The following is an 18,291-nucleotide window of genomic DNA, read 5'->3' on the forward strand; positions in this document are numbered from 1 at the left end:
GACCAGTCTCTTCATTGAACTTCCATCCCGATTTAGTTAAAGAAAATAGGTTGATTGATTTTTGAGGGGAAAAGAAGCATCAAGACCAACTCTAAGCCCAGTATTTTTAAACAGATTACTAAGAATACAACCGTAAATTAAAGAACATAATTTCTTATTGGGAACAAGATTTACGGTTTTGACAAGTTCAGAAAAGATAATATGTGGAAGGTTGATTTTAAGATTATTTTGCACACAATGTAGCCAAAATAAATCCATGGCTCGAAGAGTAGAGTAACGACCTCCGGATGGTCGAAACCACCAAGAGATCATGAGATGAAGAAAACAGTCGTGAAGATCTAACACACTCGCACTATCCCTTCGTTTATAATGAGATCCTACCGTCAGTTTTTCATTGTCTAACCGTCATTATCTAATCCTAATGCTTTGGCTATGTATTCCGGGTCAAGATGAAAGAATCATCCTAGAAGATAGGATCGAATTCATGTGGTAAGGTTTTCTCCCGGTTTTGAAATGCAAACGGCATTAGAGTAAAAGATACAAACGAGTTGATGGTAGACTATTAGTTCAAGCTCAAAAAGTTTATCAAATTTCCACTCTTGAAGAGTAGGAAGATTTCGAAAATTGATGTTTAACATGGCTTGAAGAGATGAGATGCGTTCTTCTCAGATTTTGTAGGACTTAAAGTATTGACAAAACCTAAAATAGAGATTTTGTCTACGACTGGGTTCATTGAAGCAAGAATTGCGAATGGTCATGTTTAGATCATCGGGATTAGGAATAGGAATTTGTTGGATAGGTGGAGGATTTGGAGGTGAGTTTGGAGGTTGGCTAGAACGACTAGAAGAAGGTCTAGAACGTTTATGAGACATGATTTAAGGTAATCAGAATGGAAAGAATAACCTGCAATTTTAAAACACATGTATGCAATATAATCAATCCCAAAACTCAATTGAGTCCTCAATATCTCAAGGTTCTCTAAACCAATCCTAGTGGGGAAAGTTTTTGAAAACTATTGAAAAATAAAGTTTTGAAAATCAATATACATATAGTTTTCATACTAATAACATAATTAAATCAAAACACAACAGTTTGAAATTAATTAAAAATTTTCGTTTTTTTAAATTTCGAAAATTCAAGAATTAATTGAAAAATTATGAGATTTTGATGAAATTAGTTATAAAATCTAGTTTCTAAACACTAAACAATCAATGTCCGATTTAAAGTTCAACCTAGAACTAATTAAAACTAGTCTTATGTTCAAAGATGATAAAATAGAAGTTTTAGAAAAATACCTTGAAGAATTTCGGATTTAAGTGAGATTGGATGAAGTTTGCACAAATTTGATGATTTCAACAAGTTTAGGAGTTGATATTTGAAGTAATTCCGATTAAAAATAGTGTTTTTGATGAAATATGGAGATAGGGTGAGAGTAGAGAGGAGAACGACGTGAAGAAGAAGAGAAGAGAGTTTGAGGCAAAAATAGGGTGTTCTGCGCGATATAACCAGAACCCCCAGGGGGTATCGATTCCCTTGTGGGGGGGATTCGGTTCCCCTTCAAGGGGGTATCGATTCCCTCTGCACCAAAAATGCTAAAATCTGAATTTAAATACTCAAAATGCTAAATTAATTTTCTCTAGTGGTATTGACAACTCATATATTGAAAATTAATCATGTTCAATCAATCAAATTAAACCTTAAACTACATTTGAACATAAAGTTAATTTTCACCAAGAATCATAAACTCTCCCTAACTAAAAGCAAAGAATGCAATAAAAAATATTACAAGCATTTTTCATTTATTCTTAAAAGTGCTAAAATTATTTTAAACACTTAGTGAAGATAGGTCAGTTAAACCTAATTCTCTCCTAAGTGTCCAAAAACATTCCTTGTCTAAAGGCTTTGTAAAGATATCCGCTAATTGATGCAAAGTTTCAACAAATTCTAGAACTACATCTTCCTTAGCGACATGGTCTCTAATGAAGTGATGTCTTATTTCAATATGCTTAGTTATAGAGTGTTGGATGTGATTTTTAGTGAGACAAATATCACTAGTATTGTCACACTTGATAGGAATGGTACCTACTTCAATTCCATAATCAAAAAGTTGTTGTTTCATCCATAAAACTTGTGCACAACAACTACCGGCTGAAATGTATTCTGCTTCAGTGGTAGATAATGCAACACAATTTTGTTTCTTTGAAAACCAAGAAATTAGTATATTTTCAAGGAATTGGCAAGTACCGGAGGTGCTTTTCGTATCTAATTTGCATCCTCCATAATCCGCATCAGAAAAGGCATGCAAGCTAAAGCTAGAGTCTCTAGGATACCAAAGTCCTAATCTAGTAGTGTCCTTAAGGTATATAAAGATTCTTTAACAACTAGTAAATGTGACTCCTTAGGGCATGATTGAAATCTATCACATAAGCAAACACTAAACATAATGTCTAGTCTACTTGTAGTTAGATAAAGCAAAGAGCCAATCATTGACCTATATAATTTAACATCCACACATTTTCCTCCTTCATCTATGTCAAGCTTTGTTGATGGGCTCATTGAAGTGTCATGAGGTTTCCCATTTTCCAGTCCAAACTTCTTGAGTATATCTTTGACGTACTTAGCTTGATTGATGAAGATGCCATCTTTTCTTTGCTTGATTTGGAGTTCCAAGAAAAATGAGAGCTCCCCCATCATGCTCATCTCGATTTCACTTTGGATTAGCTTAGAAAATTCTTGGTAAAGAACATCATTAGTAGAACCAAATATTATATCATCAACATAAATTTGAACTACTAATAAATCTTTACCTTTATGCTTTAAAAACAATGTAGTGTCAACCTCCCTTTGGAAAAGCCTTTTTTAATTTAAAAATTTGACAATCTTTCATACCAAGCTCTAGGGGCTTGTTTTAAACCATAAAGTGCTTTTGTCAATTTAAGAACATGATTTGGAAATTTTAAATCTTCAAAACCAGGAGGTTGTTCCACATACACTTCTTCTTTTATGAAACCATTTAAAAATGCACTTTTAACATCCATTTGATATAATTTAAATTCATAAAAACATGCAAATGCTAATAACATTCTAATTGCTTCCATCCTAGCTACGAGAGTGTATGTTTCATCATAGTCTATGCCTTGTTCTTGAGTATAGCCTTGAACAACAAGTCTAGCCTTGTTTCTCACTATATTACCACTTTCATCAAGCTTATTCCTAAATACCCATCTAGTACCTACAGTAGATTTATTACTAGGCCTTTCAACTAATGTCCATACTTTACTTCTCTCAAATTGATTTAACTCTTCTTGCATAGCCATAATTCAATGTTCATCATTTAATGCTTCTTTAATATTCTTAGGCTCTATGCTTGAGATAAATGCAACATAATTACAAATATTTCTAAGAGAAGATCGAGTTGTTACCCCTTTGGATGGATCACCTATTATTTCACCATCTTTGACATAGTTGTACTCTCTTGGGTAAGATACTTTCCTTTCTTCAATGGTTGGATTCTCGAGAGGATCTTGAGTTTCCTCATCTTTCGTTTCTTCCTTTGATGATGGTTCTCCAATGTCATGTTTAACGTCATTTATATTTATAATACCTACATCATCATTCAAACAAGAATCCTTCTCGGAAAGGGATTATCATCGAAAAACATGTATAGATTCTTCTACAACTAAAGTTCTTTTATTAAATACTCGATAAGCTTTAAAATTTAAGGAATAACCCAAAAAAATTCCTTCATCACTTTTAGCATCAAATTTTTCAAGATTGTCTTTACCGTTGTTTAAAACAAAACATTTACATCCAAAAGGATGAAAATATCTAATGTTAGGTTTTTTATTTTTGAAAAGCTCATATGGAGTTTTCTTCAAAATAGGCCTAATCATTACTCGATTAATAACATAACAAGCGGTATTTGTGGCTTCCGCCAAAAAATATTTTGGCAAATTGTTTTCACAAAGCATGGTTCTAGCCATTTCTTCTAAAGTTTGATTTTTCCTCTCAACAACTCCATTTTATTGAGGGGTTCTAGGTGCTAAAAAATTATGGCTAATACCATTAGAATTACAAAATTTAGTAAATCCAAGATTTTCAAATTCAGTTCCATGATCACTCCTAACACTAGTTATAGAGTAACCTTTTTCATTTTGGATTACTTTTGAAAACGTAATGAATTTTTCTAATGCTTCATCTTTAGTATTTAAGAATAGAACCTAAGTATATCTAGAATAGTCATCTACCAAAACAAATGCATATTGTTTTCCACCCAAGCTAGTAGTTCTAGATGGCCCAAAAAGATCTAAATGAATCAATTGTAATACTATACTAGTGGATACGTCATTAATGGATTTAAAAGAAATTCGCTTTTGTTTTCCTTTAGCACAAACATCACAGATTTTATCATTATCAAATTTTAGTTTAGGCAGCCCTCGAACCAAATCTCCTTGAATTAACCATTGCAAAACACTCATACTAGCATGTCCTAGTCTCCTATGCCATAACCAACTATCATGCTCATCCTTAGCAACTAGGCATAAATTAGTCATTTCTATAGAGTCTAAATGCACCATGTAAATGTTTCCTATTCTATGACCAACAAGCATAATCCGATTAGATGCAATGTCAATGACTTTACAACCATTAGTTTCAAACATGACATTGAATCCCTTATCACATAATTGACTAATACTCAAGAGATTATTCTTTAATCCATTCACATATAAAACGTTTTTACTTTGTATGGAAGAGGTATTACCTATTGTACCTATACCTTCAATGTGACCTTTTGAATTATCACCAAAAGTCACTTCTCCTCCATTTTTGGCGTTAAGCTCTATGAACCGACTTTTATCTCCGGTCATGTGTCTTGAGCATCCACTATCAAGGTACCATGAGTTCGAATTTGTTTCCGTGCCTTGTAACAATGCTCTTTTCCTACAAACATAGATTAATTTTTAATTTTTGGTACCCAAATTCGTTTGGGTCCATATTCATTAGTTTCCAAAATCCTAGTCCCCTTAGGTATCCATTTGTGTAGGATATCCTTATCTTTAGTGGTAATGAGTTCTTTAGGAACCCATATACTTCTAACGATTTTTCTATTAGAGGTTCTTCGGGGACCTCTATGATTGTAGTTTTTAAAACTTTTTCTAACAAAGTTGGTTTTTGAATTTTTTCCTTTTTCAAAACGTTTTGTACCAACTCTATCAAAATAAGTTTTAAGATCATCTATTTTCTTTTGATGATAATCATTGACCTTTGAAAGTAAATTTTGCAAATCCAAAATTTTCTTTTCAAACTCTTCTAGTTTGATTTGCAAATCACTGATTTTACTTTCAAGATCATTGTTGGTCTTGGATATGAGATTCTTTTCATTTTCAATTTTGAAATATATTTTTATATTTTGAAAACAACTTCTCAGAATCCGAAGCAAACCCATTATATTCCTCTAATAACTCATCATAAGATAAATCATCTAAATCAAATGAGTTAGAGGTTACCTTAGAATCTTCCCCGAATGCCATCAAGCACAAGTTTACTACTTTTTTTTCCTCTTCATCGGAACCTTCTTCATCACTCCATGTAGCCACGTGAGCCTTGTGCTTAATCTTTGATTGACCCTTCTTCAATTGTGGGCAATCATATTTGACATGCCCCAGTTTTTTGCATTCATAGCAAATGATCGGGTCATTCTCTTTTGGTTCATTTTTGAAGCCTTCATTTCGTTTGAATTTTCTTCCTCGGTTAGGCCTCATCATTTTTCTAAACCGTTTGGCAAATAATGCCATTTCCTCATTATCGTCATCTTCATCGGAATCACTCTCATCTTTTGTTGATTTGAGAGAAACTCCCACGTTCTTCTTTTTCTCCGTCTCCTTCTTTGACACATCTCTTCTTTCAAGATCTTCCTCTTCTTTAGGCATCATTTCATGCGTGAGGAGAGAGCCAATAAGTTCATCGAGGGTTAAGGATTTCAAATTCTTAGCCTTGATGATCGTCTTCTTCTTTGATTGCCAAGCTTTTAGAAGAGAGTAAACTAACTTCCTTACAAGCTTTTCATTTGGAATGATTTCTCCATATGATTTGAGGCTATTAACAATCGTGGAGAATCTATCCGTCATAGCTTTGACATCTTCATCCAGTTTCATCCTGAAATTTTCATAGCTATGAGTTAGAAGACTAATTTTAGATTTTTTTACCTCGTTTGTGCCTTCATGAGTGACTTGTAGTTTGTCCCATATCTCCTTGGCGGTTATGCAAGATGAAACTCTCCCGTATTCATCCGGTCCAAGAGCACAAAAGATAATATGGATAGCTTTGGAGTTGAGCTGGAACATTCTTGTCTCTCCTTCACTCCATAACCTCGGGTGAGTGGAGGGTTTGATGTATTCATCTTCTATGATATTCTATGTTCCCATGTCACTTGCTTGAATGAAATACATCATCCTATTCTTCCAATAAGCATAATTAGCTTCATTGAAGAAAGGAGGCTTGTTAACGGGCAATGAATCGAGACTGAAGTCGGAGTTTGAAGTGCCGGCCATTGATGGCTTTGAAAATCGATGTAACTCTTCCCAAATAGACTCAAGAGGTGATTAAACCTTCAAATGAGTAAGGCTCTGGTACCAATTATTGAGTTAATCGATCGATGGAATTGGCCAAGAGGGGGTGAATTGGCAATAAAAATTTTTGTGGAAGCTTTTGCAGAAAATTGAAAATATTTGCACAACGATTTAGAGTGGTTCGACTTTCTCAACCAAAGTCTAAGTCCACTACCTTAGCTATCCACACTAAGGATTTTCCAACAAATTCACTAATTTGTTCTTTCTTTTGAGGACAAAGAGTAACCTTATAACACCCTCAAGAATTATACCCCAAATTCTTGAGCACACTCTTTTTCAAAGAGAAATACACAAATTTGCAAACTTACAAGGAAAACTTCACAAGGTAGATTGTTTGCACAATTCTAGAACAAAGAAAGAACATTCAAGGATAAATACAATAGAGCACAAATGGTGTTCTTGAAAGCACAATGAATATTGAATGAAAAATAGGCTTGAAGTGCTAAAACAATGAGTTTGATGCTTTCTTTTCGATTCTCTCTCAATTCTTGATAATTGTTGTTTCTTATTTTTGATCAATGGCTTCTAAGCTTGTTTAAATACTCCTTTAATTGATTCTGAACGTTGGGGATGATTAGTGGAGTCAATGGAGCCGTTTTAGTGTGAAATCAATTAATAAAATAGCTTGGAGCGTGGGGGGAATCGGTACCCCTCATGGGGAATCGGTTCCCTAAGTGTAAAATTCAAATATTTCGACCGTCAAACAGGGGAATCGGTTCCCTACGAGCATTCTGTTTTTCTCGGAGCCAAACTATTCAGTGGGGAATCGGTACCCCCTTGGGGGGGAATCGGTTCCCTCTGACAATTTGGAATTTTTGGCTTGAAACGGTTTAAAATACTTTGTAAAATTGTTTTAAAAATTATTTTAAGATTAAAACTTAATTTTACACTTTAGTAAGGATTAAAAATGACATTTGAAAGATTTGGAGTAATATTTTGATATTCAAATAATTATATCAAATATACTCGAAAAATCTTAAAATTCATTTAACTTAATTTATTATAACGAAATATCAAAATGTTTCAACAATCACCATAAACACCGAACCAAATACCCCCAATATACCAACAGAAAAAAGCAACCACAAAAAATGAAACAATATCCACAACAAAAAAACCAAGAATCACAGCAAAGAAAGGAACCCATAAACCACAAGAAAACAAAAATAACTTTAGGTTTTGGCTCAGGAGAGGAAAAGTCATCGGAGAAGCGAAAGGGTTTAACCGAAAAACGGTAAAGGTCGCAACTTTTAAGTCAGATCTACGTCAGGGGAGTTATTTTAGGACGATCGGGTTCCTGTTTTGGGTTTGGGATGTTGAGGGGTTGCTTTGGTGAGTTTTGGCTTTTTTCGGCCACTGGAGGGGGCAGTTTGGCACCGACCAAGGCTCGGGTTGAGAGTGTTTATGAGATTTTTTTAGGATTTAGGTTAAAATAAATCTATTTTTGGGTTTTGGGTATATATAATCGGGGGGCTAGATTGTAATTAGCCTATAGTTAAACTCTTTTCGCCGTCCCCCAAGTTCTTAAGTGTAATTCATTTTTGTCACCAGTTTCAATTTTGCCTCTGAATTTTCAATTATTTCAATTTAATCATTGTTTATATTGTTTATATTTTGTGAATTAATCTCCTAATTTTTTTCTTGCAGTTTATTTTTAGCATTAATTTCAATCCATAAATTTCAATTTTTTCCATTTTGATCCTTTAAGTTTTATTTATTTCCTTTATTTTATTATTTCTAACATTTAACATTTTTTTAATTCTTTTTTTGAAAAAAAAACATTTCTTCGTTTTTTTATTAATTTTTTTTTTTATTTCTTTTGAAATTTAACATTTATACATTTTTTTATTTTATTTTATTTTAATATTTTCTTCATCTTATTTTATTTTATTTTATTTTTTCTCTTTTTACCTTTTTTATTTTCTTAATTTAACTGTTTTCTCTCTCTCTTTGATTTATTTAATATTTTATTTTATCATCTAACACCATTTTGACTTTTTCAGTAGTAATTTCAATCGATCAAAGTTAAGCAATTCAAATTGAATTTTTAAATTTTGATTTAAATTTTAATTTTCGCAATTAAGACAACCGACAAATTAAATTGTACCGAAAGGGCAGTTCAAGGGCACTAATCCTTCATTGACTGTAACTGACTCCTGAATTCGTCATATTTCTGGTAAAACGCAGATCAGGTAAGATGATATCCGATCAACCTAAATATTGTTTTTAAATGATCAGTGGCGGCTCTAATATTTTTTCAAGTTGAAGCCTAATTCCGGACCCACCCAAAAGACGGTTGAGACAGGCATGCATAAACATTATTGATTGGTGAAGTAGTCAACTATCATGGAAGTAGTAAACTGTCATGGAAGGTGATCAGAGGATAATCAGAATCATGGGAGAGAAGTCAGAGAATTGTTTGTTTGCCCCCCTCCCCCGGGTCTCTCTTGTATGGTTATTTGTAGGACTTTGGGTTTGTCTTGATTAGGAGTTGTCATGTCATTGTTTCTGACTAGTCGCTCAAGATTGACTTTGATTGGTTATTTTGGGAGGTGACATGATAGTACTGATTGATTGTTCTTAGTTATCGTACCCCTGAATAGTTGCCTTGGGAGGTGATAGGCTATGCTAGGACCTTGTGTGCGTCAACATACGGTCGTCGTTGGTCGCGTATAAAATATGTTTGCGTGAGTGGCACTCAGTTAGCGAGTAGTTGTTCGCATGGTCATGAGGGTTCGCATAAGCATTATATCTGCAAGTGGGAGTCGTGAGACCGTAGGTTCGCAAGTGGTAACAAGCATAAAATGATGATAGTAATCAAGCTACAAATATCACCACTAAGTTATCCCCACCAAATCATAAATACAATCAAATATGTCTAGAGTAAAAAGGAAGTACAAGGAGCCTGATTCTAACAGTATGGAATGCTAATAGACACCTAAATAACATGCTGCTCATGACAATCTGGAAACCCAAGATATCCTCTAGTGCTCAAATCTGGAAAGTTTAAAGAATTCACCATGTGTTACAGATAGGCTGCGCCCTTCTAACTCGAACTCCGAAACGTGCTGCTACACTTTTGTGTCTTTAGCAGGTGATCTTCAACACTGTGAACTCTGCAAAAAGCCATGACTTTGATGAATTCATCTATTTTACCTTATTCTCTCATTTCTGAAAAGAACAACGTCAGGAACACCCTGTCATTGATTACTGATGACTTGGGCCTAATTACTTCTATTAAATTCTTTTCTAACAGATGATCATCATAGCAACATGTGCCATTATAAGTGGTTAAACCTGCTTTGAGTCCTAAGTACCTAATTGGACAATTAATTTATTAAAACAGTGAAAAGAATACTCCATTTCAGTCTTCATGATACAAACAAATTATCACATGTTAAACTCCCATTTAGTAGTAACTCTTACCCCCTTCTGTAATTTTTTTTTATCTTTTGTCTCCCTCATTTCGCAACCTAAAGAAGAAGAGATTCCAGCCAGCTAAGCAAATCTTTGTTGATTTCCTCCATAATTCAATTAGGCCACCATTAGGCAATTAAACGACTGCATGTTATCTATAGAAAAAAAAAAGTTCAATTCAGTTCATCTAATCACTTGAAACCTATAGAAGATTTAGAGCGGGAACCAAAGTGGAAAAAGCAAAGAACATGCTTTAACTGCTAAAGTTTTTTCTAAGTTCAGTTGGTGCTAACAAATTCTCAAGCTAGTAGTCTAAACTTGCTAAATGAAAGGCCAAATTAAAGGCTTCATCATTGATGGACCCAGTTTTTCCATTTAAGCAACGCCTTTGATAACCACACCACCTAACACTACCTATAAAGGATAGTGGTATTATATATTTATTAAGTCCACATGATGAATACAAGCTCAATTAACAAATCTAAATGTTCCCCTATTACCTTTCAACCATCCCCTAATCTTTACGTGTTCATTGCCTCGAACTGTAGACACAATCATGCTTAACGTGACCCACTTTGCCTAATGAGCATAAATTATTATTCTGGAACAAATTTTCATTCAGAGATTCATGTCCATGCTAGAAGATGAAAGCTTCTAAAGAACACAAGAACCAGAGGCTTCAACAAAGAGGATGCAGGGCTTTGTGCTGCAGTTGCAGACTTAGTGTCTCTTCTTCAGAAGAAGCAGAAAGCACAAGTTCAGACCGATATGCGTCGATCTCGAGTCTAGCACACGCTATGGTTCAAGAGAGGCTTGACCAAATGATCAGAGAAAGGCGGGAGACTGACCAAATGATCAGAGAAAGGCAGGAGACAAGGCATAATATAGAAAGAAAGAGGCACAGAAGCGAGGGGACTAAGTTCGTTGTTATGGTAGCCATGGAGAAGTGTTCATATGATCCCAGAGAAGATTTTAGAAGGTCTATGATCGAGATGATTACGGAGAACAAGATTCAAGAGCCCAAGGAGCTGCGCAGCCTCTTGAACTATTACGTATCTATGAACTCTGATGAGTACCGTGGGATTATACTAGAAGTTTTCCATGAGGTTTGCACTGATTTATTCTTAAGTTGTAAACGCCATTGAAAAGCAATGTGATATTCCTTTTTTTCTTCATAGAAATGTTCTGGTAGTCTTGAATAACCATGAACAATGTATAATGCATGTATAAGATGTTCTTCACCCATCATTGTGCAGATTGATGATCCTTGTGGATTTTATTATAACTTCCCTCCTTTGACGCCTTCAGTTAAGGATGCATGAGAATCGAGTCGAGACCATGCCAGCAATAATATAATTTGCGTTTCTTCTGAGTTTTCTCACACATCGACATGTAACAGAAGACATACATGAAAATAAATCTCTTATTCAAAAGGACTGAGTCTATAACTAATAACAATGAACTATAAAGCTTGTCCACTGATTGGCCATTAAAGGGTATTTTTGTTGAAGGGAAAACCGTAAATTAGGACGACATTGTCGTCGGCTTGCTTTGGTGCTCTTTAGGAATGGAAGCCTAAAATATTCTGTTGAAGATAAATATATGAAAGTTTCATATATTATTACATCTCCGTTTACTTGAGACAGCAAGTTGGAATATGGTCTTACAACAAATAGTGTCCATGACCATGTATTATTTACCCATATAAGTATATAGTTCTTACAGCAATCTGACAGAGTTTAAGTTCATGGGTTCAAGAGACTGCTGCCCTCCTTGAGGAGCACAAACACACTCCCGGCATCCCCTCGTGAAATCCGCAGTTCATCGTCGAGGTATGTTGTAAGTAACCATGATTCGGCATTGCTGTTTGACAATGGGATCGTCAATGGTGGTTGGCTGGAAATAGTCTTTGCAACAGATGAAGCTGTGTCTTGCACAGAGGTGAGCAAGCCTTTAAGAGGAGTGAGATCGATTTTTTGTCCTAGAAACTCCACATTTTCTGGTAACACTATGGAGTCTGTCAGCTGGGGAGTTCCAATGATGCCCTCCTGAAACTTGATCTGCACACAATATTCACAAAAAGAAAAACAAGTGCAATTTTAAGTCACAAGCAGAGTGAGAGTCCAGAGCAACTTCAAAATTAGTTTAGCAGAAGAACAGTAGAGGTCTAAACAACGTACCTGCACACGTTTGGGGCTTCGGACCTCGAATTTAGCATTGGTGCTAATGGAACTCGAGGCTAATAGTCCAGAGAGCTGAACAGAGTTCTGCAAAGTGAGATTTTCGGCATCGATGGTCTGTGATATTTCCTCCACCTTGACTAACTGAAATTTAGCCCTCGACAACAACGGAAACATACCCGGGAAAGATGTGTACCTGTGCCACAACACAATAGTATCTATTTAGAACTTTCATTATTTTATTAGCAGCAAGACAAATTAAGAACTTACGCGAGAATCCATTTGCCGTTGAGCAGAGGCAACGCCTCGGTGGGTGCTGGAGTTGGGTTCTTGGCCTCGAGCTGAGTTATAAGCTCAACAATCTCAGCCCTGGTTTCACTACTAGCTTTCAATCCACGATCAGTCCCATAAAACGAATCCATCAATGCTTTCTTCAAGCTCTGGATTTCCACCACTTGGTCTGGCTTCTTCTCTTCTTGTGCCACGGCCACTCCAGGACTCTCTATCACAACCGACTCCTCCTTGTCTGGGCCCCATTCATCGTCGACATCCGAAGCACGGACCTGGAAAACAGGTCTTGCCTGGATTGACTTCTGGGTCAAAAATTGAGATTTCTTTATCAAATTCTGAGTTGGTTTTGCTGAGTTGGGAGGCAGAGCCGAGAGTCTTGAGGTGAAGTTATTGGGCTGTGAAGTTTTTAAGGTCTTGCATGGAAAGTTATTCAGTTGAGAAACTGTAGCCATGGCTGTGTAAATATGAACAGAGGATGAATACAGGGGAGGAATCAATATATGCAGGTATGAGTGTAAAGTATAGAATTTGGACAGTGGCCCAAATCAAGGAAAACCACCCTGTGATTTCCTAAATAGTTTACGGAACGAACTCTCGGGGAAGATACTCTGTCTATTTTATATAAATAAATGTATATGATTTCTTCGATTGATTCCGGTCACTTCTGACGTGTCGGCAGCGCTATTTGCGTGTAAACCAACTCTCGAATCCTCTAAAGCTAAAATATCTCTTCGACAAAAACAAACAGCAAAATGATTATTTTTTTAAAAGAAAAAACATTTCAGAAACGGAAAATTTGTACGGTGTATCGTAACACATCATTAAAGTAATATATTAAAACACATAATTAATTAAATTATCTTTATTAAATAAATATAAAAAATAAATTATACATTTTGAATTTTAACTATTACTTTTTATTTTATTTTAATTTTTAAATTTTAATTTTCTTAAAGATAACACTTATATGACATGATATGTTAATTTTTTATTTTTTAATTATTATATCACATTATCTTTATTCGTTAACATTTTTTTAATTAATTTTATTTAATTATTTAGGTGATGACACGTGTCACAATCGTGTCATCACCTATGGGATAAAAGATAACAATTGCTCATAGTGTGAATTGAACTTAGATCTCTTACATAAGAAACAATTCACTCAACCATTGTGTTAAGCTAATTATTATTAACAATTCACCACATTTTATATTTAACTTATATAACGGTATCACCACAAAATCAATATTTTTTTATGATTATAAGATTCAAATATGAGACACTTCAAATTAACCACCGAAAAGTTTAGTCACTCACTTATAGTGTGAATTTTTTTATTATACTAATTTTAATACTTACTTATCATTATTAAATTAAAAGACTAATTTTTTACTTTATTTAAAAATAAAAAATATGATTAAATAATTTATATATTATAAAAGTTATATGAAATAATTATAAAAAAATATTTATAATATTATAAAAAATATTTATTTAAATTTTAAAATCAAATTAATTATTTATTTGAAATAATATTATTTGTAAATTATCTATTTTATTTTAAATAATTTAAATTTAAAGTAAATTATATGTTTAGTATCCAACTGTTACTTTGGTTCTGTACAATATCATTTAAAATTAAATAGATAATCTAAAATAATATTATTTAAAATAAATAATTAATATTATTTCAAATAAATAAATAATATGATTTTAAAAATTAAATAACTATTACTTTGGTTGAGTGTTATGCATTTATGTAAGAGACCTATGTGCAATTCATGCTAAGAGGAAGAATACTTTCTTTTATTTTATCCCTATAGTTGGTCACATGTGTCACCATTTAATTTTAATTGATTGAATAAAATTAAATAAAAATGATGACGGAGAAATCGAAAGGTGATATGAAAATTAAAAAAAAAATAAAAATTGACATGTCATGCTACACCAACGTTGTCTTTAATGGTTTTGAAAAAAATAAAGTTTAGGCACTAAAATGAAATAAAATTGATAGTGTAGGTACTAAATGTATAATTTACCATTTTAAATTTTACTTAATAATGAAAATTTAATTAGTGGTGTGTTGTGGTATGCGACGTGTGTTATAGACTCATCCTTTAGAAATGAAATCCACCTACCATCTCTTTAAAAAAGACAATCTACCTACCACTATGGTCTCGTCAATCTCCAAGAAACTTCCAAATAATCACCCACCCCTTATTTATATGTAGGAAAGAGGTGAAGATTCATCTTAAAAGAAAGAGATGTATAAATTTTATTAGTTGAGACCACAAATGATATGGTAAGTCGAAGTCCATATAATAACTTTTCTCGAATTCTCATGTTTCGATTGTCCCAATTAAGCGAGAAATTATTACATGAACCCTTTCCACTACCTCATCCATGATCCTTAACCAATTAAATGACGACACACCACATTTATTTTCCATATCATATTTCCTTAAAAATCAAAATTTCCAAATCATCATATTCTTTTTTATCCCATCCTCTTCTTCCCTATCTTAAAGCATCAAATCTCCATGTTTTGCTCTACTCTTTCTTTAATCCACCATTATAATCTAGATTAAAAAATCATCACTTCTTCTTTATCTTATAAATTAGTTTAAGTATGTATATTTGAGCTAAGAATATGAAAGAGAATGAAACATGAAGAATTTAAGTTGATATAGTGAATTTTCGGGCATGAACAATGATTTTTCTAGTCTTGAACGAAATTCTAGATTGTGCAGGGGGTACAGATTCCCCCCTGAGGGAGTACAGATTCCCCCCTGAGGGGGTATCGATTCCCCCTAAAGAAAAAAATATGGAATTTTGGGCTTAAGTTATTAACATCAAGTGTAATGTTTAGGCTTATAATAATTGTTTTGAAATGTTATATTTATGTAAATATGACATATGTGAACAGGATATGACATACGTACATGGACAAATGAGAAATGATATATGTTATATGATATAGACCTATGTGACTACGTGAGAAAGAATATATGTCTATGAGAAGGCATAAGAACAAAGTATAAGCTATGTGACATATGAATATGAATCATATGGAAATGTTCTATGTGTAAGTGAACTATGTGATGATATGATATGTGATAAATATGAAAAATAATGCCCATGTTTGTGTCATGAGATCTAGAGGTGTAGTTGGCATGCCAAGAGTAGAGGGTCTACGCGGTTCTTCGGGACAAATTCTATGTGGTCCTTCGGGATGTATATGTATTCTTTGGAACATGTATGAGGTCTTTTGAGACACCTACTTGATCCTTGGTATATGTATATGATTCTTAAGGAATTTATATGTGGTCCTTATGACAATCTTATATGGCACTACGGTGTATTTCTACACGACACTTCGATGCAAATTCTACATGGCATTACGGTGCAAATTTATACGAGTTGTGGTGACAACATTTGTGCACAACCTCAAGGTACTCACATACCTTCAGTTCTCACCAATGTACCATGGGCTAATAAAGAGATAATAACAAATACAATATATGTGATGTATATGCTTTTGGTGATATAACATATGTTACATGAATTATATGATGTTATGTGTGTTTTGTTATGAAATGATATATGTGTTCCATAATATATATGGAAATGTTCAACATATACTTATATGATATAAAGAAATTAGTGATGATAAAATGAGAAATGATAAGCATGTTAATGATGTTATGTTACATGATATGTGCATGTATGTATATATTATAGAAAAGAATATATGCTTTGGTATGATAAGGTAATATCAAATGTTCATGCATTGTAGAAGTTACAGTTAACATATAATTATGTTTTATATGCCTCACTAAGTCAACGACTTAGCGTGTGATTGTTTCACGCGTAGGTTCCGAGGAGAGGAAGATTGGTAAAAGTTATGTTAGACAGGTCAGTTTCTCCTTTCCAAAGATCAGATCAGAAAATAAATGTATAGTATGTATTTTGTAATAAGGATAGTGGTTGGCATGTAAATAAAGGTTTAAATCCGATATGTTCTAATCGGTTTTGTAAAATCATATGATTAAGTTTTGTAATGTTTTAAATGTGTATATGTAAATGGTAATTTTATACGAATGAAACCTCAGATTTTTATAAATTTATACGTATTTTACGGAAGTATTGTAGCAGTACTATAGAAGGGTATCGATTCCCTGTAGCAGGGGAATCAACTCCCCTTTTTGAATCTGAAAAGTTTTAACATTTGGGTACTGTAGCAGGTATGTTCATACTGTTTATACGATACTGTTCATAAATATGTTTTTGATTGGAAATTTTATACGAAACACAATTTAATAGAATATTGTGGTATTTTCTTAAAATGAGTTCAAATGTTTTGATATTTGTAAGAATATCATTTTTAAAGGTTAATGTGACATCTCGGACTCGTATCTGGATCGGGTACGGGTTGGGGTGTTACACTATCTAGGTAGTATCGATACTACCAGCTTGCTCAAATTTCATAATACAAAATAGGTAACGATACACAAAGGGGTACCGATACTACTTTATATAATGGTATCGATGACATGGTCACAGTATCGATACGTCAGGCCCAACGGCTAGTAACAGCTACTTTTATTTAAAAATAATAAAGGAAGTACCGATACGCATAAAAAGAGTACTGATACTCTATGTACTTTTATAAACTACACTAAATATGAATGAAATATTTTAATTAAATTTTATTTTAATTAAAATTTATTTTTTAATTAAAGATTTTCATTTTTGTTTACATATTTTATTTGTTTACATATTTTTCAAATTTCTTTTAATTAAAACTAAAATTATTGACAAATTTTAAACATTTTTAAGGGTAAAAATGAATAAAAAATTTATTATTTATCACTGATATTTTATACAATTAAATATTGAGTACAAAAACTTAAATAAACAAATTTATTACTTATATTTGTGCAATTCTTGTTGATGCGAGGAGTGGTAGAATAGTAATGACGTGGTGCTCGTCGATTTCGTTGTGGTAGTCCACCTTCGTCATTTTCGTCTTCTTTCGGTTCCGGTGTACTGAACATTACTCCACCACTTTGATTTACATCTTCGGGTGAAAACGATGGAGTTTTCAAGGTATTTAACGCCATCATTGATGTCATCGCCTCAAATTGAGATTGTTCGTATTGAATAAGATGATCCCATTGACCTCTTTCTTCCGGTTTTGAGGAAAATTGTTGTGAATGTGGCACTTGATCCCACCCACTTCCTTCCCACTCCGCTCGGCTCTTCATCGATGGTTGATATGCACCATATCCACCATAACTTTCTTGCGATGGACAATAATTGACGAAAGCATAAGATGAAGATGTTGGTGAAGATAATGATTTTTTTCCATATTTTTCCTTCATTATTTCCCACTCGGACCGCTCCTTCGGCGTTGTCAAGTATGGTTTCCCATTTGCTTCATAATTTTGGAGGTAGGAAGAAATTGTTGAAAACATTTTGATATTTCGATATAACAAATTAAGTTAAATGAATTTTAAAATTTTCCAAATGATTTTCTAAGTATATTCAATATAATTATTCGAATATCAAAACATTACTCCAAATATTTCAAAAATCATTTTTAATCCTTACTTAAGTGTAAAATTAAGTTTTAATCTTAAATCAATTTCAAAATAATCTTTCAAAGTATTTCAAACCATTTCAAAGCCAAAAATTCCAGATTGCTCAGAGGGAACCGATTCCCCCCCAAGGGGGTACCGATTCCCCCCTGAACGGTTTGGCTCCGAGAT

At 33.4% G+C, this 18,291-nt stretch overlaps 2 protein-coding genes across 2 annotated transcripts; one reads left to right on the forward strand and one right to left on the reverse strand.

Moving 5' to 3' along the window:
• The first annotated feature begins 10,592 nt into the window (after positions 1–10,592).
• Positions 10,593–11,206, forward strand: LOC120137030 (probable transcription repressor OFP9). The gene has a single exon (XM_039152902.1). The coding sequence runs from the start codon at positions 10,691–10,693 to the stop codon at positions 11,189–11,191; it is 501 nt and encodes a 166-aa protein (XP_039008833.1). The 5' UTR covers positions 10,593–10,690; the 3' UTR covers positions 11,192–11,206.
• Positions 11,207–11,647: 441 nt separating this feature from the next.
• Positions 11,648–13,054, reverse strand: LOC120137029 (plastid-lipid-associated protein, chloroplastic-like). The gene is made up of 3 exons (XM_039152901.1): positions 12,497–13,054; positions 12,227–12,422; positions 11,648–12,106 (listed from the first exon to the last, which is right to left on the reverse strand). Exons 1-3 carry the CDS (start codon positions 12,967–12,969, stop codon positions 11,792–11,794), a joined length of 984 nt encoding a protein of 327 aa, XP_039008832.1. The 5' UTR covers positions 12,970–13,054; the 3' UTR covers positions 11,648–11,791.
• Between the last annotated feature and the right edge of the window lie 5,237 nt (positions 13,055–18,291).

The sequence above is a fragment of the Hibiscus syriacus genome, unplaced genomic scaffold (assembly GCF_006381635.1).
Source record: "Hibiscus syriacus cultivar Baekdansim isolate YM2019G1 unplaced genomic scaffold, ASM638163v2 tig00110647_pilon, whole genome shotgun sequence".
Lineage (NCBI taxonomy): Eukaryota > Viridiplantae > Streptophyta > Magnoliopsida > Malvales > Malvaceae > Hibiscus > Hibiscus syriacus.

Coding starts and splice junctions, on each gene's coding strand:
- LOC120137029 (XM_039152901.1), bottom strand. CDS start 12,969: ATGGCTACAGTTTCTCAACTGAATAACTTTCCATGCAAGACCTTAAAA. Junction 12,423..12,496: donor AACGGCAAATGGATTCTCGC/GTAAGTTCTTAA, acceptor GTTGTGGCACAG/GTACACATCTTTCCCGGGTA. Junction 12,107..12,226: donor GAAGCCCCAAACGTGTGCAG/GTACGTTGTTTA, acceptor TATTGTGTGCAG/ATCAAGTTTCAGGAGGGCAT.
- LOC120137030 (XM_039152902.1), top strand. CDS start 10,691: ATGAAAGCTTCTAAAGAACACAAGAACCAGAGGCTTCAACAAAGAGGA.